This window comes from Lycium ferocissimum, chromosome 7, assembly GCF_029784015.1.
Source record: "Lycium ferocissimum isolate CSIRO_LF1 chromosome 7, AGI_CSIRO_Lferr_CH_V1, whole genome shotgun sequence".
Taxonomy (NCBI): Eukaryota; Viridiplantae; Streptophyta; class Magnoliopsida; order Solanales; family Solanaceae; genus Lycium; species Lycium ferocissimum.
Genome location: NC_081348.1, coordinates 68,630,582 through 68,657,678, shown reverse-complemented (window position 1 = coordinate 68,657,678; position 27,097 = coordinate 68,630,582). Strand labels below are relative to the sequence as shown.

The window sequence follows — 27,097 nt, the reverse complement described above, 5'->3', positions numbered from 1 at the left end:
CAGCATCCCACGCGGCGCCCTCTTAAGACCACCTGTCTAACTAAATTTCTCCAATACACCTACAGTTCAAAGCTACGATCGAGCCTCATTAGGTTCCAGTTGAGCGAGCTTTCATAAGTTCTTACAATAATGTTTTATACAAACCTTTTTAGGTTTATTGAATGAACTTCTCTAAGTTTTAAACGAATGAATTTCTCAAACTCCCAAACAAACGAACTTCTCTAAGTTCTAAATCAAACGAACTTCTTCAATTTCCCTGTGTATGAATGAAATTTTAGGTTCCGCCCGCCTATATTTTACGTTGACCTAAAAAACTCAGTCGGTGAGACACCCAAATGCCTTTACTCTAATGGCATGTTGCACGTCGTTGCCTTTAATTTGATAGTGATTCTAATAATTTGATCTTTTACTCACTTGTTTCTTCGTAGATCGAACTGACTCATGAAAGAAAAAAAAGAATTTGATCCATTCATAACAAAGTTGTAAAGTTTGTATTGATAAGATCCTATATAACTCAGAATGAAAATACCATACTCCAAAAAAAAAAAAAAAAAAGAAGGGATCACTTAATTTGTACTATTTGTAATATCCTATTGTGCATTCAGTGGATCCAAGATAAATTAGAGACCTTTTTGGTTTCTCTGTCTAGTTGTCCTTGTTTGAACCTTGGTATACTTGATTATGTCTCAAGAATCCCCTCCTTATGTTATGATAAAGTGCTTACAAATTCATAGTTACTGTAACAATTGGCAGCTATCACTACGTTAGTGGTTCATAATCTGGCAACAAGAGTGCTGTCTTCGTTTCAGGTGTTTGTACTTTCCTTTTCTACGTGAAAATATTTTATAATCAGGGAGAAGTTCAGCTTACACAATTAGATATTGCTTTATAAAATCTATAAAAACGCCAAATATGTAATAAATAAAAAGGAGAATTAACAATCTGTCCCTGTACGTATACCATCAGGGACCATATTTTAAACCCATCTCTAAAGCTTGATCCCTAATTACCCTTTCTCGTAGTGTGAAAAATATTGTTAATTATACGAGATTTTAAAGTAGGTTAATTTGATTGACTTTTTCACATGAGAAGTGGAAGGAAACATGGAGTAACATTCTTGGATAAACGTGTTAGCTAAAAAATTAACCACAAAAATTCACACATAGTGGAGACATACTGTTTACCAGTCATTTTTCATTATCTTTGAATGGTCCTTAAAAATGTTATATATTTATTTTTAATGGATTTTACTAACCTACGACATGAAGGTGGTAGGATAGCAATGTATCCACTTTTTGTTTCACAAGCATACCCCTGCCACTTTTTGTTTTATTCCTTCTTTGCCTTAATAATCAATAAACTGCCCTTTAAGGGCTAAATTTATTTTTATATTTTTAAAAGTATATTACATTTTTCAAAACCGTCCCGTTTACGATTCTCGTAAAAGTATCCGTTCTGTTTTCCTTCTTTTAGATAATGCTAAATTTAAATACATACAATATCTATATATCAAGGGACCCCCAGTGCCGGCGGCGCCCCATTGTCACATCGTACGCAACTAGTCTTTCTTATAGTTGTAGTATCAATTTCTTATAGTTGTAGTATCAATTTCTTAAACGTAACTCTTCATGTAATGCCTTCATGCCTAGGAATATATAGTATGACCATGACATTTGATAGAGACATGGTGTTGACAATCTCCAAAATTTCTATGCATGCCTGGATCACAATTCATGACAAAGAGGAGATCCAATTGAAGAAACCATAATAATGATGACTCATCATGACAATGACAGAAGTGGAATGATCCACTAATAAAATATCCGTGTTATTATTAGTTATTCAGGATTAGAATGAAATGAAACTAAATAAATAAATCAAGTAGGAACCAATGCGCAAGCCCCACATGCATAATGTTGTTTTAACAAAAACAAAAAAAAAAAAAAAAAAAGGAGAAAAGTTAGAATAATTATCCATGATACAGCAGTTGTACTGTGCAATTGCTGATAATGATCACTAAAACTCATCTCTAACAAGAAGGATGAGAACTTGAAATTAAAGAAAAGGGAAAAAATAAATTATATATATTGACCGGGTAATGATTTGTATGTTTTAGCTAGTGTGGCTTAACGGCCTGTTTATAGTAGGTTAGCTACTAATTTATTATTTCAATCACACGTTAATGTTTATCATAGAGTTTTATTTGTAATTATTTATAAGTAATCAGCTTATTGTATGTGTAAATATATTTTATACCATCACTGTATAGAACTGAAGCTAAAAAGAAAGACTAAAACCGAATGGATAATATTATGCTGACGAATGACGATATGATGTTATACCACACTTTCCGACTTCTTATTATATATTACTTAAGGTCACTGATTCCTTTTAATAATATTATTATAATTTCCTTTGAGAATTTTGTACTCATTATCAGTTATATGGTTGCAAGAAAAATTATATCAAAAACCTCATAACATGGTTGCTTGGAGTTGGTCTTCACAGTCCAAAATTATAAAAACTCTTAAATATTAGATTTTTTGATGTTTGTTGTAATGACTTGGTTATACACAATTGATGCATGAAATAATGTATAACCAACACCATTTCATCTCTGACTGTGAGTATTAGCCATTCCCTTCTCTGTCTGCCATTTTTTTTCTTCTTTTTGTGTGTGTGTATGCGTGGGTGTGAATCCTACTTATACTGCATACAACAAAAGCTTATCCTTTGTTAATTCACGCATATCATGTCCATGAGCAAGCATTTTCTTGTACACATTAACTGTCCTGTCCTATCAATCAATTAATTAATATCCCGGGATAGCCTCGCAAAAAAGAAACTGAGACATTTTAATAATGGAATAAGGGTGAGTTAGCGTACAAAAATATGGAAAGATTAATCCTTATAGATATTAATTTACATTCTCTTGCGTCAAATGAGAGAGTATTGCCAACTATAACTAGATAGGACCAAAACTTTCTTATCCTATCCTCAATTAATATTGTTGGTCCCGCAACATACTATAACGTATACATGCATCAACCAGTTAGGAAAAGCTTTCAACTCGAATATGGCTGAGAATAATTTATCCTCTCCTCATCCCAATACGCAAGTTGTCAACCATCATTGAACAACTTTTGGTTTAACGAAATGGCCAATCCCATTCCCATCATGATAAGCAATCAGGAAAACGCCTCAGTAACCACTAGGTCATTTGATAGGCTGTACAAATCAAATCAAAAAGTTCTTGTATTAAAATTTAGTCTATCCAATGCAATGTTTGGTTATTCACTTCTACTTAATCATACCTAATATATAGATTACTTATACACCATAGGAGGGCTTATCTAATACCGAGAAAACCAAGAGAATACTTATACCAAGTTTAACTATACCTGGATAAGACTCCTAAAATGACTAAACTATCCCTCAAACCCTTTTTCAATTACATGAAATAGAAAATCCCACAAATATTCAAGGGTATAATTGTAAAGAAGATTTTGTACAGTTTTAAACCAAACACAAGCTTAGATTATACATTGTATATCTAATTATTAATACAATGAACCAAACACTTGATAAAAAATAATCTCAGCATTACAATTCCTGCATTATTAATATATGGATTACTACTCCCTGCATTACTTGTCTTTCTACCAAACGACCACTTAGACAAATTGCAAGAATATACTTGTCCAATTCGAACTCTTTCTTTCGGATCTGAAGAAATACAGATGCACCTTCTGGATTACACATCTTATTACTGTTTAAACCCAACACATATTTCCAACTCTAGTTTACGATAAAGTTTTAAGTTCATATTCACAGAAAAAAATAAAAACAAAACAAAACAAAAAACAAAAAACAAAAAACAAAAAAACAAAAAAAACAAGTAGAACATTTTCTTTCAGATATCAGCTAGACCAAACCCAATAGGAAACTGAAATCATAGCCACTAAGCTATATTGCTAGGCTTGATCCTAATAAAAAGGGTGAACACATTTCATGGTGACTCAAAAGCAAGGGCCTTAATAGGAACAAGGATGGACAAAAAAAAAAAGGGGAATCAACGCCATGAACTTCTCTAGTATCTTGCTGATGTTAAATAAGATCAATAACCATCTTGTGCAATCAAACATACAAGGCAAGCATTCCCACTTAAATAACTAGTGATGCTAGTAACAACAAAAGGGTAAATAACAATAAAACACAATTGTCATGACAACTCTACAGTGTGTAACTCGAGTAAATTTCTTCAACTTAGTGTGCGCGCAATACTCTTTCTTCTTTTCTAATGAAGTGTGACAAAGAGGCTCAAAATGTAACAGAAGTATTGAAGCACTATTTGACTCATAATTCACACAGAGAAAAATTGGTGCGAGGATTTGTCAGAACATTACAGACTAGAATACTTAAGACACAACAAAAGTGCTTCATTACTTTCATAAATATAGGCAAACTAGACTGCGAAGTATACTAATCAGAGCTTTGAAGGTAGAAAAAAGAAGAAAAGGCTAGAACAACATAACTTCAATTCTTCTTTTGACCAAAAAAAACTTCAATTCTTGTACATTAAACATTTGGCTGCTCCCCTTAAATTAGTACCTGTTTCAATTTCTACATCCACATGTTCTACAAAAGTCAGAAACCAAGAGAGGCGGAATTACATTGATTGAGAACCATTAGGTTTAACTTTACACATCAAAACCTCCTAGGCTCGGGGGGCAAAAAATATGAGGAATGCATAGAATCACGAACCGAACTAGAATAACCAACAGGAAGTCTGAGTGGCTCATAAGAAATCTGACTGGACGGACACGTATGATGAACAGCTGGAGCAATCAGATTTGGGTGTCTAATTATCTCTCTACCATGCACTTCTCCAGAAGGTTCTGCTAATCCTATCCTTCCATAGGTAGGTTCAAACGAAACAGGTGGCAGGCTATTGTACACGGCTTCTCTTGAGATCATTGCCCTGTTTAAAACTGGTTCCCGCGTATTTGTCAAGTAGTGAGGCATGGGCTGTTCTCTCGATAAGCCTTCTCCTGGCTGCCTTCTTGACCACTCAGAGAAGGTGCCCCCAAAACAATCATCCGTTCGTTTCCGTTTTCCTTGTGGCATCCCTCCCGGACTTTCCACAGATGACATGCTTTTTGTCAAGATAAAATCAACATGTACAGTTTTTGTATTTCCTTTTGACCATTCAACATATTGCACCTCCTTGTTTCCAGAAGCACGAGCTTGTATTTCTTTGGTAATAAAATTTACAGGACCAGCTGTGACTAGCTTGGAGGCTACATCCTGGCCAAATAGGAACTTCCTTAAAGAGTCCCCTTCAATCTTTTTATTCAAGAAATCAAAAATGTATTGGACTGAAAGCTGGATACGGCTGTAGATTTTTTTAACTTCTGGTTCTCCTACCGCCCTTGCAACATTTTGAGATCTATCAGCGAAATCTTCAACCTGTGAAAACCGTTAACTAACATAAATTTTTTGCTCGTTAAGAACATGTCAAGAAATGACGAAGCCAAGCTCAATCACATTTATATGGCCGACTCTAGAACCCCATGTTTTAGATATCCAAGATCCTTCAAATGTGCTGGCACACAAACCTTGGGACCAAAGCTTCTCAACTGACAGTAACTGCAATAGTTAAATCACACTATGTAAACTGCAATAGTTAAATCACACTATGTATAAATAGCATATATGTAAAAATAGCAGCCTGCATGGTACATGAACCATTTTATACCAACAGAGAATACAAAATCCAACCTTGTTTAATAGAGAAAAAAAGAGCTCAGCCACTGATTCTTTATTGCTTATTCCGAAGTTTGAAGACTTACAGAGAGACCCCTCCACTGCTACCGACTCATTAACATCTAGCACAGATGGGAAGTCAAATTAAAATAATCAGTGACCAAGTCAAACAAAAACTAAAAGTTGGATACAATACTTGGAAATAGAAAGAACGAGACAGCTTCATGCCTAATAACTAAATAGAGATGCCTGAAATAATGCACAAGAATGACATATTCATATTACCTATATCCTGAACTCAACAAGGTCAATTATTAATGAATGTTTGTCATAAAAAATTTTGGTGCATCTTCCCTTCAGGCTAACGGCTGCACCAAGAGGGAACAACATTATGGTTTTCCTCAAAGATGACAATCTGCGATCCTCATATCTGAACAAGCACTTGCATACGTTCTACTGATTGATCAGAAAAACCTTTGCCTCCTAATTAAAAGCCTCTAAATATGACCTCTTTTCCCATAACTTTAACTTTTGTGATGGCACCACACTCGCCATGGATGTGACTTGACAGTGGTTTACAGCTCCGAATATGCCACGACAAAATACAAAACCGATCTCACAGTTTTAACTTTCACACAACACTTTATCAGTCAGCACATAGCATCATACGTCTAATACCAAAACTAAAATGCCACAAGTAAAACTAACATGATATTGTTTTAGTGATGGTAAACTAGTACTATTTAGCAACAAAGCAAGTACTAAATCAAATGCTAGATCTTCAAAAGAAACATGCTGAAGTCCAAAATGATTCTAATTGCCCTTTATGATGGATTGAGAAATTTCAACCAGAATTAACTAGTCTACATAGATTTATGGGAAACTCAAAATGGAATAAGTCAAAGTTTTACCTCTGCATAAGGTGGAAAATGGAGGCAGTATGGGTGGATTTCGTGTCTGCAAATTTTTCGATTATGCCGAGTAAGTGATGATGAGAAAAAATTCATAACTAATCTATGTAATAAAACAACTAGAGTCGTAAGATAAATATACAAATATCTAATTATACTTTGATAAGGATCAGGAATACACACACAGAAGGAAGAGAGGATGTTTCTGAAAGACCCTCGGCTCAAGTGCAGCAAATCAAATTAGTTAGAAAAAGGAAATACGGCAGTGAAGAAAACATAGCAACTAATAAGGAAGTGAGGGAACCCAGTACTTAAGCAAATAATCAAATCCAAGCCAAGCACTGACACCCTTTTTTGCTTTTCATGCACCCACATTAAATAGGTTGGTACAACATCTGGGTCCTCCAAAATGTTTTAAAAAGAATCTCTAGAAATTGAACATAGTTATGCCAAAAGGCAAACATATATCTGCTAAACACACCAAACCCCATGAGCCCAAATAAAATGATTTTGACGTCTGCATGAAGAAAGATCAGCAAGTTGATTCTAGATTAAAAATGCTAGCAAAAAGGAAAAGTTGGTTGATGTCACCTTCCCATCTCCATTTCCTATGAGAAAAGTCGTAGTAGAGGCGAAAAGATGGTGAAAATGAGTAGGCTTCGAATCCATCCATGCCCGACATATTCATCACCCCATTAGTTTTAGCCCATCCAGTTATTACTTGTTTCCCTACTTTGCCGTATCAAGGTCCTATACTGTTTACAAGTAACATGACAATTTGTGGGATGCATTAGCATGTTCAAGATTCAGAAGCCCTTATCATAATTAACTGTAAGAAGGTCTAACAGGCGGAGATAAAAACACATCTGCCAAACATCCTAAAAGAATAACTAAATATGCTCGACACCTAAAGTTTCTTTAACATGAAGAAAACATGGGAATTTTGAATTGAGAACATGATAAACAAAACGTTCAGGTCTGCCACAAAGAACGAGGAAAGAGAAAAATAATGATAATTCAAGGGTTTCTGCAAATGATGAACTTGTCCTGAAAAGCATACCTGCAAATGGAAAGCAACCAAGAGTATTATAGATAAAGAATTCAATGTTTGATCCTTTGCACTGTTAATATTTTGTGCTTTCGCCCATGCTTTCATCTGCAAAGAGAAAATTCATGAGATCTAACAACAGAAAATGTGAAGTAAAGATGCAAAACATTCTTTTTAGTGAAAAACATTGAACATTGCATGTAAACAAACACACCCAAGTATCTGCTCTATTTAACACTGCCGTACATGGTTTCATAAGGGATATCTATCCCAAAGAAAATTATGGGTCTAGAGATTGGACAAGTCCGAAAAGAGAATCGCAATCACAAGCAAAGGTGACACAGCCAACACATGTTTGATCACATCAAAGAATTAAACTGTTTAAGATCAATAGTTTGTGCACTCTACTTGACTTATTCAGGTCAAATTTGAGGCATTAGAAACGATTGCTCAACATCGAGAAAAGGAAAGGAAGAGAAAAGAGAGGGACTGAATGTATTTAACTAAACTGAAAACTGAAGACAACTCATACATGTGACTGCTGAAAAGATGTCCATGGAGATCGTATATGTGTAGAACTGATTTTTTATTAGATTAAGCTGATAAAGGAACTGACTGATAAAATCTACAGCAGTGCTATCATCTAGACAAGTTGTTCCAAAAATTGAGCCCAGAAGGAGGAAAAAAGCAGATTATTAAGCTTCATCTGTGTGTTATCAATTCTTAGCACACATAAAAGCTCTCTTTTTTCCTTTTATGGATTATGAACTGACACTTATACAAGCCACATATTTATTGCTTTCTTTCATATAGAAAACGAGTTCTAGAACTCAAAGTCCTCTAACCTCTTAACCAAGATTGCGCGCACGAGAAATTCTATTGAAGTTCTGACAAAACGACAAAGCAATAACTCCAAAAATTAGCAAGTTTGCAACATATGAAAGCTCATTCTCAACTTCAAAATTTCCTCCACATATAATTGGGGCATTAGTTTAAAAGGATCATGGAGCCTTCACATCAGGATCCTTTTGCAAAATGAGGCAAAGTATACGCATTTTGCTTTCTTTCCAGAGTTCTACTAATTCACCCAATTTCCTAGCGTGTGAATGGGAAAATAACTGAAGGAGGCAAAGTGGAGAAACTGGGGGGACTGAGAATATGAGATCCAGAAAGTAACCCAGGAAAGGGAGGAATAAGAAACTAAAGCATAGAAGTGGGGGTAATCGTCAATGAGGGGCGTCGGTGCATGCAACCAGTGTTCTGCCCATGGGAGGGATGTAGCCTCTGCTGAGAAGTTGTCCGTAGTTTTAACCATAATGCTTTCAGGTGGATGTCACATGGGTGGGTTAGTCAGACTTTCCAACTGATATACCACTTTCATTAAGGAGATGCATAGCTTTCGACCAGAATCCCAAAAGGTGAAATAGTGGAGAGGCCAAACTAGGACAGATATTTAGGAAAAGATCCAAATAAAAGAAAAAGAGAAGGTTCTTTCATTTTCTTATATTCCTGATTCCCAGGTATATGTATGAGATCACAAATGTAGGACCTCATGCCAAGGCTCCATCCATTTGGAAGGACTCCCAACCCAGGATACCATAATCTATCAGGGAAAGAAAGATATTCATAATATATTGCAATATGTAATGTGATCCTTGATCCTTCAACCTTTGTCCTGTCCAAAGGAAGCTGAAACTTTCTTGTGATATATATATCCAGGATACCATAACCTATCAGGGAAAGAAAGATATTCATAATATATTGCAATATGTAATGTGATCCTTAACTTGATCCTTCAACCTTTGACCTGAACAAAGGAAGCTGAAACTCTCGTGTATATATTATATATACGCGCGCGCGCGTGTGTGTGTGTGTACGAGACGACAAGCATATTTTACCAAGAAGCTCAATTTCCCAAAACGTTCATCAATGGCACCAATCATGTAAATTGTCTTTGATTTTGAAATCCCATCCCAGTTTTCAACTGATATATCACATTCAATTTCAGTTCCTCGGTCAACAACTTTGAGAACTGGCACCCTGGCAGTTGTAACTGGATTGACACCATAAACGAAACCATTCCCTGAGGCAGAATTTTAAATATCAGAACCACAAAAAAATTAATAGAAATCTATAACCACACAAAATGCTTTAACTATCATGTCAATGTGATCAACTTCTAAGGATGAGCATCTAAAAGTTACCTGAACACCAGAAACGAAGTCCAAAGTCTTTTATCTTTTATAAGATATATCTATATATGTATGTTTTTATAGAGGTTTCAAAGAAGTTACTTCATATCAGTGCAAGATTACAGCAAATGTATCAAGGTCTATCTATTGGTCACTCACTGCATATAGAGCTTTCTATCTCTAACATTTTAAATATTTGAGATCCCGTAGATGATGGGGGTTTTGTTGAATAACTTAATGCACATTGCATCAGCCCTGTGAGTATAGTTCCAGACATGTCCCCAATGCCGGCTGAATCCCTTCCACTGCTTCATTACTGCTCCATATCTTCTATTCTTTATCCCTAGACTTTTACTGAATTTGAATATATAAATTTTATTAAATTAAATACGTTGCTATGTTCTTTATTTGAACACGAAAATATATTTATCTGACCGGGCTAAAGAAGAAAACAGAGGGACAATTTTCCTAGCACAAAGTTCTTCAAGCATCGATCCAAGAAAAGAGCTCCTAAACAGCCATGAACAAACCGAACAAAATAGACTTCTCACAGAAAATGACCATAAGATATATATTTAAATAAACATCTCAAAAAAAAAATTAATAAAACAACTACCTTATGACAGACATTTTTTTTTTTTTTGGGGGGAGAATGGTAATGTCTATCTTATGACAGATATTTATCTTTTCACTGATGGATATATTTAGAATATAGGCACACATACACATGTGCAAGTAAAAGAAGTTCAGTAGTTTGACCATTCATCAGAAAATCAGAATGTTCCACGTGAAGCATAAATCATCCACTACAAGGAAATATTGTGGAGCAAAAAGCTGCAATCAGAACCGCAACAGTCTGTTATTTTGGCAATATTGCAATTTTCTAATTTTCTTGACTTATTGAGCTATTAAATTTTTCGGGTATTCACTGAAAACTTTGCGCATGTGAATTCTGCAAAAGCATAGTCAACTTCAAGCCCGCATAAAAAAGATGGTTTCCGTAGGTTGGAGGCCAGCATACACATAACCTAACAACGATAACTCCTCTAACTGCACATGGACCTAAATAAAGCTGAATAGATAGAAGGATCATAGAGCTGATAATTAATTTGGGATTGACATAAAATTAAATGGTTTGATATTTATTGACTCGGAGAAAAAATATGATAGAATGCTAAGAAAAGTTTTTTGGCCGGAACAGGACGAGAAAGGAATTCAAAGGTAATATACAAACACAAATACGTACGAAAGATTTATCACAAGCATGAGAATAGCAGAAAGAATATAGAGGAGCTTCCATAACCATTTACCTAGAGATCTACCTAGAAAACCCTACTTGCTTAACCTAATTATGGATGAGCTAAACGATAGTATATGAGATGAGGTTCTGTCGTGCATACTATTTGCAGATGATATTTTATTAATGGCTTAATAGGCAAATACTTGTAGTTGCACGGGATTCTTTTCCCAATTTGTGGTTCCCAACTCCATGGGCTTCATCTAGGCACTTGTAATTGTTCAACCACACTATTTTAAATGGATCTTCCTAGGCGGCAGAGGAGCGTGTTCATCAATCGCAAGAACTATAGTGAAGGATTTTTCCTTGAAAAAGTTAACAAACGTCAAGTTTGTACAATGAGTTGCACATGGAGTCCAATAAATGTGCGGGTACACTCCATTCAACATATCACTTGCTTTAACATTTTCACTAGCATTATCTTTAACAACTTGAACAACCCTATTTGCTCCAATTTTCTCTATAGTCTTCTTAAACAAGAACATTTTGGTGGAACCAGTAGAAGTCGCTAGCATTGGTTGATTCAAGAAACAAACTTCCTTTTGGAGAATTAACACGTTGATAATCATTTTTCCATTTCTTGTTGTCCACTTATCCATGATAATGGAACATCCTACTTGTTCCATTGTACTTTGTATTCCTCCATAACTTTGTTCGTCTCTTCCACCTCTTTTTATTTAGATAAGAAACTTTTAACTTTATAATAAGTGAGGGCCTTCATTCTTGGACCATATTGGCCTACAGCCTCAATGAAGGCTGAAAAAGTTCCATTATAATTGACACGACTTAAAGGAATCCCCGCATCATACATCCATCATGCAAATGTTGTAACTCCACGAATCCTCAAAATCTTCTTGGCAACATCCATCTGACTTCCACTGCTTTTCCTTGCCCTAAACACATCCTTTGGATTCTGCGTAAAATCTCCGGTAGATCCACAACTTGAAGAATATTTCCCTTTCCCCTTTTTTGTGTTTTTTAGAAAAGCAGCAAATCATTAGCTTCACCTTCTTCCATATTATCATCCTCAGCATCAAGATTAGTCACAAACAGTCCAACAAATTTATAGGTCTCACAAGGGGGGTACATTGGGACTTAAGATTCAGAAGGAACCTCCAAGACTGGGAGATGGAAGAATGTCATAATTCGATTGAGTTTTTGTATGGGCTAGTCACACCAAACAACTTACTGGATGTTTGGAGATGGCAGGAGAGTGGAGATGGAATTTTCAGGGTGAGCTCTTTTTATAAAGCTACTTGTGAGAGATGAATGTACCCCCATGACACTATTTGGATTCCTAGAGCACCGAGGAAGGTGTGCTTCCTTGTATGGTTGGCAGCTAGGGGCGCGATCTTAACTGCAGAGAATCTGAGAAAGAGGAGGATCATCCATGTCAGTTGGTGTTTTATGTGTAAGAGCACAGGTGAAAATGTTGATCATCTTCTTTTACACTGTAAGGTTAATCGATTATGGAGGGTAACCCTCAATTTGTTTCGGGTGCAATGGGTGATGCCGGGTACAGTTAAGGTGGTTTTGCAAAGTTGGACTCATAGGAAGGGAATGAGAAGCCCAAGAGCATGGAGCGTTGTCCCCTTAGCAATCTTGTGGGTCATTTGGAAAGAAAGAAATAGGAGGGCATTTGATGGGGTGGAACAAGATTTTGCAAAATTGCATAGGAGTGTCTTGTCTCTAGTTACTTTTTGGTGTACTTACGAGGTCCCTATTTGTATAGAGGATTGGATCTCTTTTGTTGAGAACCTTATTTTGATGTAGGTTCTTTCATTTTGGTATATGGCTTTGTATACGGATTTTCCCAATTGTCAATAAAATTATTTACCTTATCAATAAAAAAATAAAAAAATAAAATGCTTGATGGTTCATCATTTGATGTTTTATTTCATCTTTTCCTCAATATACTTTCTCACGTCTTCCTTCACATGTTCTGAGCACTTTGGACAAGATATGGCATTGCTATTAGCACCAATGAGATGTTGTTTGTGACGATAAATTCCACCTTTAGTAATCTAGTCACGAATTGAGCTTATATCTTTCTCCCTAACTTTGCACCCATAAGCCTAAGCTTGGTCTTTCTTTTCATCGAAGAATGCCATTTAAAATAGTTTTTAAGAGAAAAAAAAATCAATGAAATATAATAATAAAATAAAGAAACAGAGAGAAGAACTAATTAAAAAAAGACAAGAAGAAATAGAATAATTAATGAACAAAGAGACGAAGACTACACAGCAGAAGAAACAAAACGGAAAGAATAAGACAGAATGACAAACCGAAAACAAGAAATAGAAATAATCTAAAATTCAATTAAATTGACAAACCGGAAAAAAGAAAAACAAAGAAATAAAACAAAAGCTGAAGAAGAATAACAAGACAAGAAAAAGAAAAAGAAAAAAAAAAAAAAAGCACAGCAACAGCAATGAACACAGTAGAAAAGACGAAGAAGAAAAAGTAACAAACAAAAAAAACCGCAGCAGCAGCAGTGAACACAACAGAAGCATACCTGGAGTTTGAGGAAGAAGAGCAGCGCACAGCAAAAGGAAAGGTAAAGGAAGTCGTGGACCCTAGTAGCTGAAGAAAGTCGAAGCAAGCAGAACTTTAATTTTTCTAAATAGGTCAGCGAACCCTTTTGTTTTTCTTCTTTAGAATTCGATCTTTCCAAAAAAGAAAGAAAAAGGCGAGCGCAGCACATGCTGCACCGCTTCTCAATTAAGTCAAAGAAGAGATCGCTTCCTTCATCCCGAGTCGCCTCAGTCACAGGAAGCGTTGGAGGTCCGCTTCACCTCACTTCATCGCTTAAAGCGATGAAGTGGCGCTTTTAACAACACTGGGACCAGCATGTTACAAGGATAAGTGATGGTAACCTCCTCATCAAGGAACTATGAGTTATAACAAAGAGACGATAAACTCTAATACAGTAAGTATGACATAGGCTTGTAAGAGTGAGAACCCAATATTGTATGCAAGCAGTTATGATCAAGAGAAAACCAAGTCACGTGCATCTGACAAGAATATCATGAATGAGTTATCATCAATGTCATGACAAAATATGACATGCACTTATTGGACATGATGTGGCAAGGCTGAAAGTTGTCCATCTAACCTAGTTAGCATACTCTTTATCTGTAAGATGAATGGTAGTACCACTAAGGAAGCAAAGGTATGTAATGAAGAGATTGTTGGGTTACTATAGGTTCACAAAGCTATTTTTCACGTCACTCTTTTATAACATATTTTAGCAAGTTTCGAGCATGCAATTAGACCTCAACACAAAGCAGACAAAAGTCTTTCGCAGAAGCGAGAGTTGGAGTTTAGGATTGGAGATAAAGTGTCCTTAAAAGTTCGCCCATGAAATGAGTTATGAGGTTGAATAAGAAGGGCAAGTTACATTGGAGGTTCATTGGTCCTTACGAGATTATTGCATGGATCGAAACAGTGAACTACCATACAAGTGGAAAAGGACATGACTTACAACAAGGACCCAGTGGCTATAGTCGATCGTCAAGTGTGAAAACTGAAAACTACGTTTGAAGAATATAGTATCAATAAAGGTATGTAAGAACTACACAGTGAAAAAGCAACTTGGAAAGTCGAGGATGACTTGAGGATATGACGCCCGCAACACTCCGAGCCTTTAGGAGGACAAGAATAAATTCGGGGACCGAATTTCTTAGGAGGGAGAGTGTAATACCCGTACCCTGAGCATGCTTTAATTGTCATTGGAGTAACATATGGAACTCCGCAAAGTAACGAGACAATAACATTACAAGGATAATCATATTAGGGTCTTAGGAATATAATGATATGATAAGAATAAATTTTTGAAATTAGGTTAACAATAAGAATTTGATAAAAATGTTTCTCGATATATTACTTTCTCAAACAAGTACAGAGAGTTTCACATAAAAAAAGTAACAAATTATTAATTTTCAACTACTCATTACTGATATGTATATTATAATAATAATAAATAATAATAATAATAATAATAATAATATTGATAATTCTAATAATGGTAACAATAATATTAAATGACTACTTAATTACATAAGTGATAGGTTTTCTAGGATATTTAAAAAACTTCAGATCTAAGAATTTGATTCAAGAAGTCATTCTCAAAAAAATAAAAAAAATTGATTCTAGAAGCTTAAAGTTTAAAACATCTAACTGACTTGGAGCTAGAGAAATTATTATAAGAACCTAGTATTAATAAATTGCTAAGAGAAACCACCCTAGATATTCTACCTAGTGTAGCGGACTTAGGCAAGTCAAATCTCACAAACCGCCACTCAAATACTCCCTATCTCCTTACACATGTTTAAGCACCCCAACACACACAACCCCCCCCCCCCCCCGCCCACCCCCCTCCCCACCCCAAACCAAAACCTAATTAAACTAAGACTAGCATCTGAGGAAATTCCACAAAGAGCCCTTAAGGTGCCACCACTAGTATACTATAAAAAGGCATCACATAATGGCCAATGCACCACAATTCCATATTGCCATCCAAAGCCTACCAATACAAACAGTAAATACTTGCTTTCAAAGTCCTTCCTTAACTTACTCATCCCTCACTATGATGACATTTTAGGATTACAAGACTCTTGAAGGACCAATATACATGAAAATCATAGAAAGTTGAGAACAAGTTCAAAGGTTACTTTGAAGTAGATAAAACTTTTTTGCGAATTTCCTCAGAGTTTGAATCTTCTTCTCCCGTGTAATGTTAACTTTTCTGTCGGTGAAGTTGATAGATAGATCCAAGTCACTTTTAGCACAAAATAGATCCATTGAGAATGATCCAAACACCTCGATGACAGGAGCATCAGCAGAATAGTCTGAAACAAAGAGTAAGGAGCATGTGTAGTAAGAGTATGGCACTATGCTATGGATTGAAACTTTTAATCCCCCCCACCCCCCCCCCCCCCCCCCAAAAAAACCATCTACTACTTATAACAATGAAATAGTAGCAGCCTGACAAATTGATGAACATTGTGGGACTTTATATAGACATCAAAAGATTACGAAATTCAAATAGCATAATAAGGAAATGTAATTCAATTACCATAAATCTCCATTGCTATTTCATTAAAGATTCGAAGCAAATCTCTTCGAACATCATAATCGTTTGGTTTAGGGCGAAGATCCACATAAACCTCATCAAGCAATACCTCAAATGCTGATAATTGTTCTAAGGTGGCTGTGTACTTCTTCCTCTGCTTCTGCTCACGCTGTTGTGCTTCCGTACACAAAACTAATATCATAGTTATATTAGTAAATGACATTTTCAATTGCAAGTTGAAGTATAAAAAAATTCCTCACAGCAATAGCAGTAACTCAATCATAAATAGGTCAGCCAACAGAAGCTGTAGAATTTTCACCAAAAGGTGATAAAAGTACGACCAAAATCATCAATGCATTCAATGTCATCATACAAGTTCAATCAGCAGAGGTTTATCCCCTAAAGAAAGTGCAATCCATGAGATGATTGCACTATATAGGCCAACTTTTAGACCTGTGGTTTCAACGACGATCATTTAGCAAAATTTGTATCTAATACAAAGCTTTCAATTACAAAGAGCACTCTCTTCTTTTCTTTGCTCTCTTTTCTTTTGGTGCTGTGCATAACTTCAAAATTAGCCACGCGCATTCACTGCAATGCAAACAGCAGCAGTTCAAATTTTCAGCAATAATTTTTTTCTCTCGATCAGAGAGTGAATCCCAAGGAACCTTCAGCTGATAATATATATTAATATTTCTCAGTAGGAACCATGTGTAATCCTTGCACCTTGTCCTTGGAGTATAAGAGGTTGGCTCTCAAGTTCTCAACTATATAGATCAATTTTGTCATCCCAAGCTCCCGCCCACTACCCAAGGAGCTGAACACAGTATTTACCCCTTAGTTGGTAGCGGACAATGCCAGTCTTATTTGAGAATATTTATGTAGGAATGTTGAAGAACATGGGAACTAACTTCGGTCATTTGGTTTCCAGTGAATAGTAACAATCATGAAGCAACATATATATACTCCCTAGCACGCAAACACTGAAACTTTCCACAGGTGGAGCTCTATGCTCTACTTGATTTGTCAAGTTCAGCATCTACATTTGGTTTCTTCTATTTTCCTCTATATGCAAGGAAGGGATAGGCTACAACAGGGTTCTATGAGCAGAGGTTCTGCCAATGGCATATTACCCCTAATTCCTAAAGAATATTTTCAACAAAAGCATCCACCACTTCATTGGAGTGACATCTTACCTATCGCAAAAAAAAAAAAACATCATATGGACATCTCAAAGCAAGAATAACTGTACTTCCATCTAACAAGCAAATAAAAGAACTAAGTTGGTTCAAACGAACAGTAGTTTAATCTAAATCACGCAACTTGGCTGGGTCGGCCCAGGAACCAATCCAGAAAATAGGGCCACAAAGGGACTGGTTGATAAACCAAGACCGGACAGGGAACAAAAGGTAGCCATTTTCAGTCCATTGGTCACCCCCTTTTTCACTTTTTTTATTTTTAAATTAAATTTATTTACAATTTCGCCTTCTTTTTTGTATATTTGTGGTGTCCGGGCCCGGTTACCCGCACCTCAACTAATTCCACGGGGTATCTGCGATCTCCCACCAATACAGGTACCGAGTAATTCTATCCATCAATGCTTGGACAAATGGAAAGAAATCACCTAGTGTTTTGCCTCCGCTGGGATTTGAACCGAAGACATCATGATTATCAACCCACTTCATTGACCACTAGGCCACACCCTTGGGTGTTATTTACAATTTTGCCATTACACTTAAAAAATATATAAATCCCCCTCCAAGTTATTTTTTCACACATCTAACTTATGTTCTTCCCATCTCAATCTCTCCTACATGTATCAATTCTCAAGCTTCAAGTTTCAATGTTTAGCTCTAGATTTAGAATTTAAGATTTTGAAATTTGAAATTCAACGTTCAACCTGCTCAAGTTTTGTTAATTTTTTGACAATTTTGATACATTTGTTCTATTCTTTATTCTAATTAATTATCTTTATTGTAACTTATCACTTTTACTTGTATTTAAATTTTAAAATGAGATCTTCTTTTAGTTCATATTCCTCTAGCATAGGTCATTCATTCTCCCAGTTTTCATTCCATATACCCCTTATTGCCATGAGCTCATGCCAAAAAACTTCCAACTCCAGATCTGTGTGAGGGCGCCACATAAACTCTACATGTTTGCTCTCTTGTACAAAAATTGAGGACCCTTTGCATTGTCCCACAGAATAATAACTCTCTTGTTGTCGTTTGCCTTAAGCTCAACCCAGTTTTCCATCTTGAGCGCCAAATTTGTCTAGCCAGGTTCGAAGACCAACTTTTTTATAATTGTGGTTTTCAGGGCAGTTTGCTCGCACCTCGACTAATTTCACGGAGTATCTGCTACCTCCCACCAACATAGGTACCAGGTAACTCTGCCCACCAAGGCTTGAAAGTGAGAAAAAATCACCTAGTGGTCTTGCCTTCGCTGGGTTTAAAAGACAAATTCTCAATCCGTCTCTTGTAGGCATAGAATTCTTGTTTTCCATTTACGAACTAGAGATTTCATTGGGTCCCTCTTACCATTATTATTTAACCCCCCAATGTTCCAACTGAGAATTTTAACTTTCATCAAAAAAAGAACTTGAATTTAGTGGTCTCGACCATCATAGTTCACCAAGCAAATTTGTTCCTGGACTTAACTCTTCCCTTTCCTTCTTGATTTCTTCCTAGCCCCTTTCCCAGATTTCTGTTGCTACAATAAAATTGTCTGTTTTTTGCTCCATCCTTAAAATTGGATCTAATGTTTGAATCCCGCCACATTGACCCCAAATGCTTTGCATCATGACTAGTTTGGCCCACTTTGACATCTCTATAAATATAGGTTTCTGAACTAATTGTTGATCGTGAGAACTTCTCGTGCAAGGAAGAGAGAAATTGTCGCTGTGGAACGGAGGAAAGAAGTCTAAGTCAAAGCCACTAATTCGTAAGAAGTCGAATTCTGAAGATGGTAGAATGGTGGCATGGTTGTACTGTTGTGCTCTTCATCATCGGCATCACAGTCAAGCTGAGACGTGGCCTCTTCTCTCACAAGTGTCTTTATGTTTAGCTGAAGGGCTTTGAGCTCAATAAAGATTTGGTTGGGTCAATAGAGGTATTAGAGACTTGTATGGTGGGGAGGATCATGAACCGACCCAATTGCTTTGCATTTCATTTTATCCTTTTCTCTCACTGTAGCTTTGCTTTTTCAACCTTTTGTATAATAATCTCGGTCAGTTAATTGGCCCATTAGAGGTTTTAAGTTCGCGGACTCTAGAGACTTGTTAGGTTGTTGGGTCCATTTGCAAAGAATGTCCTAGCTATTGAAAGGTGTCCTCTTTTCAAAATTTGGCCTGAATTGACTCCCCCCATGTGCCCATTGACTAATTGACTAATGGAAAAAGGCGAGGGTTTGAGTGGCTCGAGGGGCCTACTCTTCGACCAACCGACCCCTTCCTCATCGTCGTGGATGGCCCTTTTTTCGACCACTGAGAGCTTGACATGACAATCATTCAAAATAGCAATTTCGAATTTCCATTCCGCTGCCTCCAACTTAACCTTGTCTCTTGGTTCTAAATCAGAGCCAATACCAAAGACAATAGATGTGGTTATTAATGTCTTTGTCAATGTCAATGAACCCCCCCCCCCTTTAAAACCACCCACCAGATCTGTCATAGTCCGAAAAGTATCTACTAGTATTTTGAAAGAAGCTCGCCTCAGCACTTAAAACGTAAGGCGAGGCGAAGCAGGGACCTGGAGCTTTTTGCTCTGAGGCAAGACGTTTTCTGAAAAGCCGTAAGAAACGTCGAGGTGAGGCGGCGAGAAGCGGCACCTTTTTATAAGAAAACAAAGACTTTTAAACGCAAAAACTAGAATGCAAATCTCAATTCTTTAGGGTTTTCGGTCAGACCCCTATGCAACTTCTTCTTCTTTGGTTCTTCCTCAACGATTTTCAGTCCAAAGCCAGGGTTTTCAAGTACTTGCTTCTCCTTTTTCTTTCTTTTTTTTGAGATCTTTTTTCTTTCTTTTCTTCTTTCTTTCCTTTCTCTTCTCCAACAAAGAACTCCTTTTTCGGTTAGTCCAACTACCTTGTTTCTAATTTAGTTTTGGATTTGCTTGTCTTATGAATTATTGACTATCTAGTTCTAGACTTTTAGTATCTATTATCTACTTTTAGTTTTTGAATTAAAATATTTGCCAACGTTATTGCTATTGAAGTTTTGGTTATTTATATATTTTGATTTTTTGCATTAATTGCGCTTCACTTCAAAAAGGCGAGCGTTTCTCGTTTCTCGCTCTGTGAAGCAGGACCTCGTTGCTTTTTATCACCTCTCCCTCTCCAAAACATTGGTATCTACCAACCAAATATGCAAAGGAATTCTGGTCAGACCCCTATGCAACTTCTTCTTCTTTGGTTCTTCCTCAACGATTTTCAGTCCAAAGCCAGGGTTTTCAAGTACTTGCTTCTCCTTTTTTCTTTCTTTTTTTGAGATCTTTTTTCTTTCTTTCTTCTTTCTTTCCTTTCTCTTCTCCAACAGCAACTCCTTTTTCGGTTAGTCCAACTACCTTGTTTCTAATTTAGTTTTGGATTTGCTTGTCTTATGAATTATTGACTATCTAGTTCTAGACTTTTAGTATCTATTATCTACTTTTAGTTTTTGAATTAAAATATTTGCCAACGTTATTGCTATTGAAGTTTTGGTTATTTATATATTTTGATTTTTTGCATTAATTGGCGCTTCACTTCAAAAAGGCGAGCGTTTCTCGTTTCTCGCTCTGTGAAGCAGGACCTCGTTGCTTTTTATCACCTCTCCCTCTCCAAAACATTGGTATCTACCAACCAAATATGCAAAGGAATTCTAAAAGCCCTAACCATCTATGTTTCAATTTTAGTTCGCCTATGACTAGAGTACACCACTCCATCGAAAGTATTCAACCATTCAAAACCATTCCCCGCCTTGACCCAAGTCGCCTCTTGCCCTGATAGGAGTCCAAATAAAAATTGGTTATGTGTAGGGCTGGCAAAATAAACCCATATTTTTTCAACCCTCCCATATTTTAGCAGGTTGGATGAGTGATATTTTAAGTGGGTAATTACCCGTAGGAATATGAGTATTTAAGGATAAAATACGGGTTGACCACATGGTTTAACTACCAGTAGACTTTTCTCCAAACTCTTAGAAGCAAGGAGAATTTTCCCGAACTCTTAGACTCAATTTTCCAGCATTGAAGAGTAAAAATGTTTTATAGATCTAGAAGAGTTGCACCTTCTTAATTTATCCTAAGACTTTCTGTTTTAACATACATAACTAAGAATTATGAAACATCCAATTGTTTTGGATAGTAATAACTTCAATTTGACATGCTATAGCATGGTTTTTCCTATTCAGGAAATGTTTGGCATTCAAATAGCCTCACGGGACTACTATTTTTTTTTTTTTTTGGGACAGCTGTTAAAGAATAACTTTCCAAAGCAGAAGCTCTACAAAATGACTTACACTGTAAGGGACTCTGCAACAAACAATGCTAATGATTCGTGCTCATATAGTACTAAAACTTTAGTATTTCAAGCTTCAAGTTCTTATTGAAATGACTGCAATCACAAACAAGGCCTTAGCTGAAAGCTCAACAAGACTCTTCAACACATCAACATATTGTATGATGTACTGGTCTGATCTTAACATGTATGGGCCAAGACCGTGAAAAGAAAAAAGAAAATAGGCCAAGACTGTGATTTACCCAACCCAAATTTTATCCAACCCGTTTCTTACCCGTACTAATATGGGCGGATTAAAACTCAACCCAAATTCGACCCAACCCGCCCGTTTGCCACCACTAGTTATGAGAGAGAGGGGTTAAATGAGACCAACTATGAGTCGTATATTTATTCAAGAATCATTTCTGAATAAACTCCGGGTTGGAGGTCGAATTGAATGGGTCATTGAAATCCCGATGGCTCAGTTGGAAAGGAACCGAGGGAAGTTGGAATTTAAGGTTGTGGTGATTCTGATTCTATTTGGTTCCACTGTGTATAGGGTACTTGATCTGGCCATTGCTAGTATAAGCTTTAGATTAAATGTTTCCAAACTGATTGACCCCCCCCCCCCCCCCTCTCTTATAGATTGTTTCCCCAAGAATCGAAGAATCTTGTTAGCAATATTTCCCCATCCTTTGTTGTAATCAAACTCTAGGATTATGAATGAGTACTTTCTATCCCCAAGCCATGTCTCTATCCTTACGAACTTGCCATATTTTTTGAAGTTTTGATAAACCTTGTAGATGTATGCTTGTAATTTCCTTCCCATCTCTTATAGAGGTCCCCTAACCCAATTGATGCTTGTTTAAGAGCTTCGCAAACAAGGTGCATGTTCTCTTCATCAATTGTTATCCTGATTGTGAATCTTCGACTATGTTCTATTAAAAGAAACCATCTATTACAATCTTCACTAATATCTACTAAATTGAAAGACTTATTGTCGGCTAAAAGTAAGATTCCTTTTTTCTTTTCTTTTTTTAAGGCTAACAAGAAGATTTTATTTTCCATAACTTACTAAGAGATTACCGGAAAAGAGTCACCGGAGTATAAGTTGCGTAACAGTGACTAGTCATGGTCCATTTCCCGAGAGAGATGACTGACTAACCCAAATATGGAGTATAAACTATTCTTTCTATTTTAACACTTATATATTCACTATTTAAAGCAGTAGCTTGAGGAAATAATCAAGCAAAGTTACTCTCAATTCACTTCTGTCTAATTTTCTCACATGTTTTAGGCCTCATTTGTTTGCACTTAATGAAGGCCTTAATTTTAATCATTCAATCTCAGTCATTAAGTTCATTTGTATTTTACGTCTGATTTTTATCTTTCGTTGATTTTTAATCATTCAGATTTTAACCATTAAGTGTGTTTGTTTTTTTATGTTACAACCACTAAATAGATATAAATGATTAAGGTCTGTAACAAAGTCTTAATATCATCAAGATGTCTCTTCAAAGATTTCTACAAAGATGGCAGTTCACCAATTTCATCCATTCACAGGAAGAGCCATTCATGTTTGAATTTCACAGTTTATTTCACATTAGATGTGAATGCCATATGCTAATTTAATCGGTGAAGATATATTTAGAAAAACTAAGAATGTAATTAATTTCGTTGTTAATAATATTTCTTACCCAAGAAAACCATAATTTAAATGCCCATAAACTTAGACCTAAAAGGTTAAAATCAGTGTTTTGGACGGCGCGCGGCGACAAAAGGCGACAAGGGCCTGCCTCGCCTTAAGGCTAGGCAAGCGGCGAGGCGCTCGCCTTTTTGAAGTGCGGCGCCAATAATACCAAAAAGTTAAAATATTTAGTTGCATATATAAATAATCAAAATCTCACTAGCAAATACATATTAGCAAATATTTCAATTCAAAAATTAAAAGTAGATAGTAGATACTAAGTCTAGAACTTCAATAACTCAATAATTCATAAGTGATAAGACAAGCAATACTAAAATTCAAGCAATAGTGCAATACTAAAAGTCTATTCAAATTCAAGATCTTCAATAGAAAAAAGAGGAGAAAATAGAAAAAGAAAAAAACAGAGGAGAAAATAGAAAAAGAAAAAAACAGAGGAGAAAAAACAGGGACGCGTACAGAAAAAGAAGAAGAGAATAGAAGAAGGAAAAAAAAATGCAGAAGTCGCCGGAAACGGAGGAGGAGTCGCCGGAAAAAATAGAAGAAAGAAGAAGAAGTCGAAAACGGAGGAGTAAGAAAGAAGAAGAACTGAAGAAGAAGAAGAAGAAGAAGAAGAAGAAGAAGAAGAAGGAGAAAGAGAGAGCGTACCTGAAAAGCTTGAAGGAGAAGAGAGGAGGAGGCAAAAAAAACCCTAGCCGAGCTGTTTTTCTTTTGATAATAAGTTTCATTTAAGTCTTCAACTTCTTTTAATTGGTTTTTTTTTTAAAAAAAAACCCCACTGGAGCCTCGCCTCGGCTCCATTAGAGCCTTTGGCGCGCCTTTTGAAGGTGACCTCGCCACAGCCCTAAAAGGTGGCAGAGCCACGCCTCTGGCCTTTGGCGAGAAGGCGCTCGCCTTTCACAACACTGGTTAAAATTAGATGTACAAACTAGATGGAACTCGGTTTTGAAATGCTATCCCTTGCATTTAAATATAAAGATCCACTAACTGAAACATATAATCAATATGTTTGTGCGATGTCTAATGCAATTATAATTTGTAGAGATTGGATGTTTTGTGAAAAGTTTATCATTTTCTTCCAAAATACTGTTGTTATTAACGAGGTTCTTCTTGGTACTTATTATCCTGCTATTAAAAATGTGTTCTTATTAGTGAAATTGTTTTACCTGATACAACAACATGCCCAGTGTAATCCCACAAGTGGGGTTACGATCGATAAAGTTAAAACATGTTTTTGTGCTGATACCTCCTATCTATTTAATTACATATTTAGTAGGTTAGATAAATTAAAGATGGTTATCGGTTTTCTGTATAACACTTTAAATAGAGCCTGAATCTGATCCAGATGTAAATATATTATATATGTAAATCAATATTACCAAAATTAGCTCATGACATGCATGAGGTCATATGGTAGTGTTAGGTAGTAAGACCTTTTATTACTACTTCATCTTCTAGTTCTTCTAATCGTTTTGCTTCAACTGATTTTTGGAACAGACTCCCTTCCCAATCCTGACGTTCCACTTCTAGTCTTCACAAACTAAAATTTTATTTAGAACAAGAATAACGTAGATGAAAATGAATATGATATTCTGACAAGGTGGAAGGACAAGACAAAGCAATTTCCCGTACTTTTCATCATGGCTCGTGATGTAAAAGCAGTTGTAGTGCCAAGGACGTTTACAGCTTGGAGAACGAAGGACCTCAGTCACAGGAAGACTCTAGATGTCCTAATTTGCTTGAAGGATGGGTTCAAAGATGAATGAGGATTTCAAAGACTACTAGAAAATGACTTTGAATCCAACTTCTCCAGAATTGAAGATATCATAGAAGGATATGCAAGGAAAGAGAAGGAGAGGGAGTCTAAAGTACAAAATTCGCCACCATCCTCTTTCCTCTCATTATAAACAAAGGAAGCCTGAAGTCAAACAATGGGCACCAGTGAACAAGAATACAACTCTAAATTAGCAAACCACGATCATTCCGCACGCACATAAGGTTTAAGTATAAAAAGGGCTTGTATGCTCAATTTATTACAGGAAAAAAATTTAAAAAATAAAGAAAAAGGAAACCACGAAAAGAGGCTAGTGCGCAAGGATACAACTTTAAATTAGCAAAACACAATCACAAATAAATTTTGTCTCTACTACAAAAGATAACCATCATCCTTTGTCTCAGACACATAAAGTCGACGTATCAAAAAAAGGGCTCGTACGCTGATTTATTATAGAAAATAAATTAAAAAACAAAGAAAAAGGACAAAGAAAGAACCATGAGAATCTCTGCCACATGGTTAGAGCGTCAGTTCCTTCTTTCTTTTTTATTTTTTTAGGTAATATTCTTTTTTTGTAATCTTAAGATGGCATTTTCATCAGTGGAAATAAACATGCAAAACAATGAAATACTAACCTTCCATAGATAAAGCCATGGTATCAAAGATGATCAAACTTTAGACGATCATTAATTCAAAACTGAAATAAAAATGAGCACTTCACCTGCAGACATCATCAGCATGAGAAGGGATTAGAGAAAGAGGTTCAACTATAACAATTCCAGACAACAAGGTGCACAAAAGCTGCTGATAAATCTCATAGTTCAAAAATAATCTAACGAGAAAAGATAAGAATTTAAGAAACAAACATTAATGATACAAAAATAAGTTTCTATTTCTGATAGAACAATGAATAAAGAGTAACTATGAACAGTGGACAAAAACATACTATTCATGAGATAAACTAAGTACAGCACGATCGATAGAACTTTCTCAGAAGGTATTTTTCGCATAAGATAGTGTACGGTAACTACTTTCAGATGCACGCGCAACATCAGATATATATTTTCTGATTCAAAGTAGTAATATAACTACTATTCTTATTCTACATTTAATATCTTATATTATTTTGGGCCATTAAGGTAGGGTTTCATTTAACTTATTTCTTTTGCTCAGCGTAACTTGTTTAAATACCAAATTAACAGTCCATTTGGATGGGCTTATAACTTATGGCTTATAAAACTTTTTGGCTTATTTTTGTTATTATGGCTTAAAAACAAGCACTTAAAAGCTATGTTGCTCGGAATCTCCAAAACTAATGTTGTACCCATGTCGGATCTGACACGCACCTATCCCCATTTTTAAAGATTTAACTTATTTCTTTTGTCAGCATAACTTGTTTAAATACCAAATTAACATATTAAAAAAATAATTTTTTATCTTACGCAAACACTATAAAAAGCAAGTCAATCCAAACAAGGTCTAAAGCTTGTTTAGATACCCAATGATAGCTTAGTTTTCATCAACAAAAATTACAACATTTTTCTACCAATAAATAAATTCTGCTTATTTTGATGTAAAATCAGCGTGTTCTACTTTTTCAAGACTCGAGTGATCCCTTATTTAAATTGTGAAAGAGAAGATGTTGATAAATAATCCGAGATTTTTGATACATAGAGAGAGAGTAATCAAGTGAAGTATAAAAAAGTTTCAAAGAAAAGGGGTTACCTGAAACCAATGATTCGGTTGCTCGCCGCCGCTCGACTTTCGACTTCTCAAATTTTTCTTTTTTTTTTTTTTTACTTTATTTAGTAGTTACTGTCCTACTAGATTTTGTTTGGTTTTATCTCTCTCTCTCTCT

The 27,097-nt window shown here is 35.8% G+C and overlaps 1 protein-coding gene across 6 annotated transcripts; it reads right to left on the bottom strand.

Moving 5' to 3' along the window:
- Nucleotides 1-4,521: 4,521 nt before the first annotated feature.
- On the bottom strand, nt 4,522-27,097 carry LOC132061856 (protein HESO1-like). 6 transcript variants are annotated; one of them, XM_059454528.1, is made up of 10 exons: nt 26,965-27,097; nt 25,875-25,960; nt 16,292-16,480; nt 15,888-16,064; nt 9,624-9,808; nt 7,738-7,833; nt 6,678-6,723; nt 5,782-5,888; nt 5,548-5,649; nt 4,522-5,469 (listed from the first exon to the last, which is right to left on the bottom strand). In XM_059454528.1, the coding sequence occupies exons 2-10, from the start codon at nt 25,891-25,893 to the stop codon at nt 4,708-4,710; spliced, it is 1,683 nt and encodes a 560-aa protein (XP_059310511.1). In that variant the 5' UTR covers nt 25,894-25,960; nt 26,965-27,097; the 3' UTR covers nt 4,522-4,707. The 6 variants fall into 6 exon arrangements, with proteins under 6 accessions (XP_059310511.1, XP_059310515.1, XP_059310513.1 ...); XM_059454532.1 differs by having other exon boundaries at nt 16,292-16,465; XM_059454530.1 differs by lacking the exon at nt 26,965-27,097 and adding an exon at nt 26,833-26,851.

What these genes read in the sequence shown, in the direction of transcription:
- LOC132061856 (XM_059454528.1), bottom strand. An exon ending in AAAGTTTTATCTACTTCAAA is followed by an intron (nt 9,809 to 15,887) that starts GTAACCTTTGAA and finishes ATTCTGCCTCAG; the next exon opens with GGAATGGTTTCGTTTATGGT. An exon ending in CTAGAGTCGGCCATATAAAT is followed by an intron (nt 5,470 to 5,547) that starts GTGATTGAGCTT and finishes CGGTTTTCACAG; the next exon opens with GTTGAAGATTTCGCTGATAG.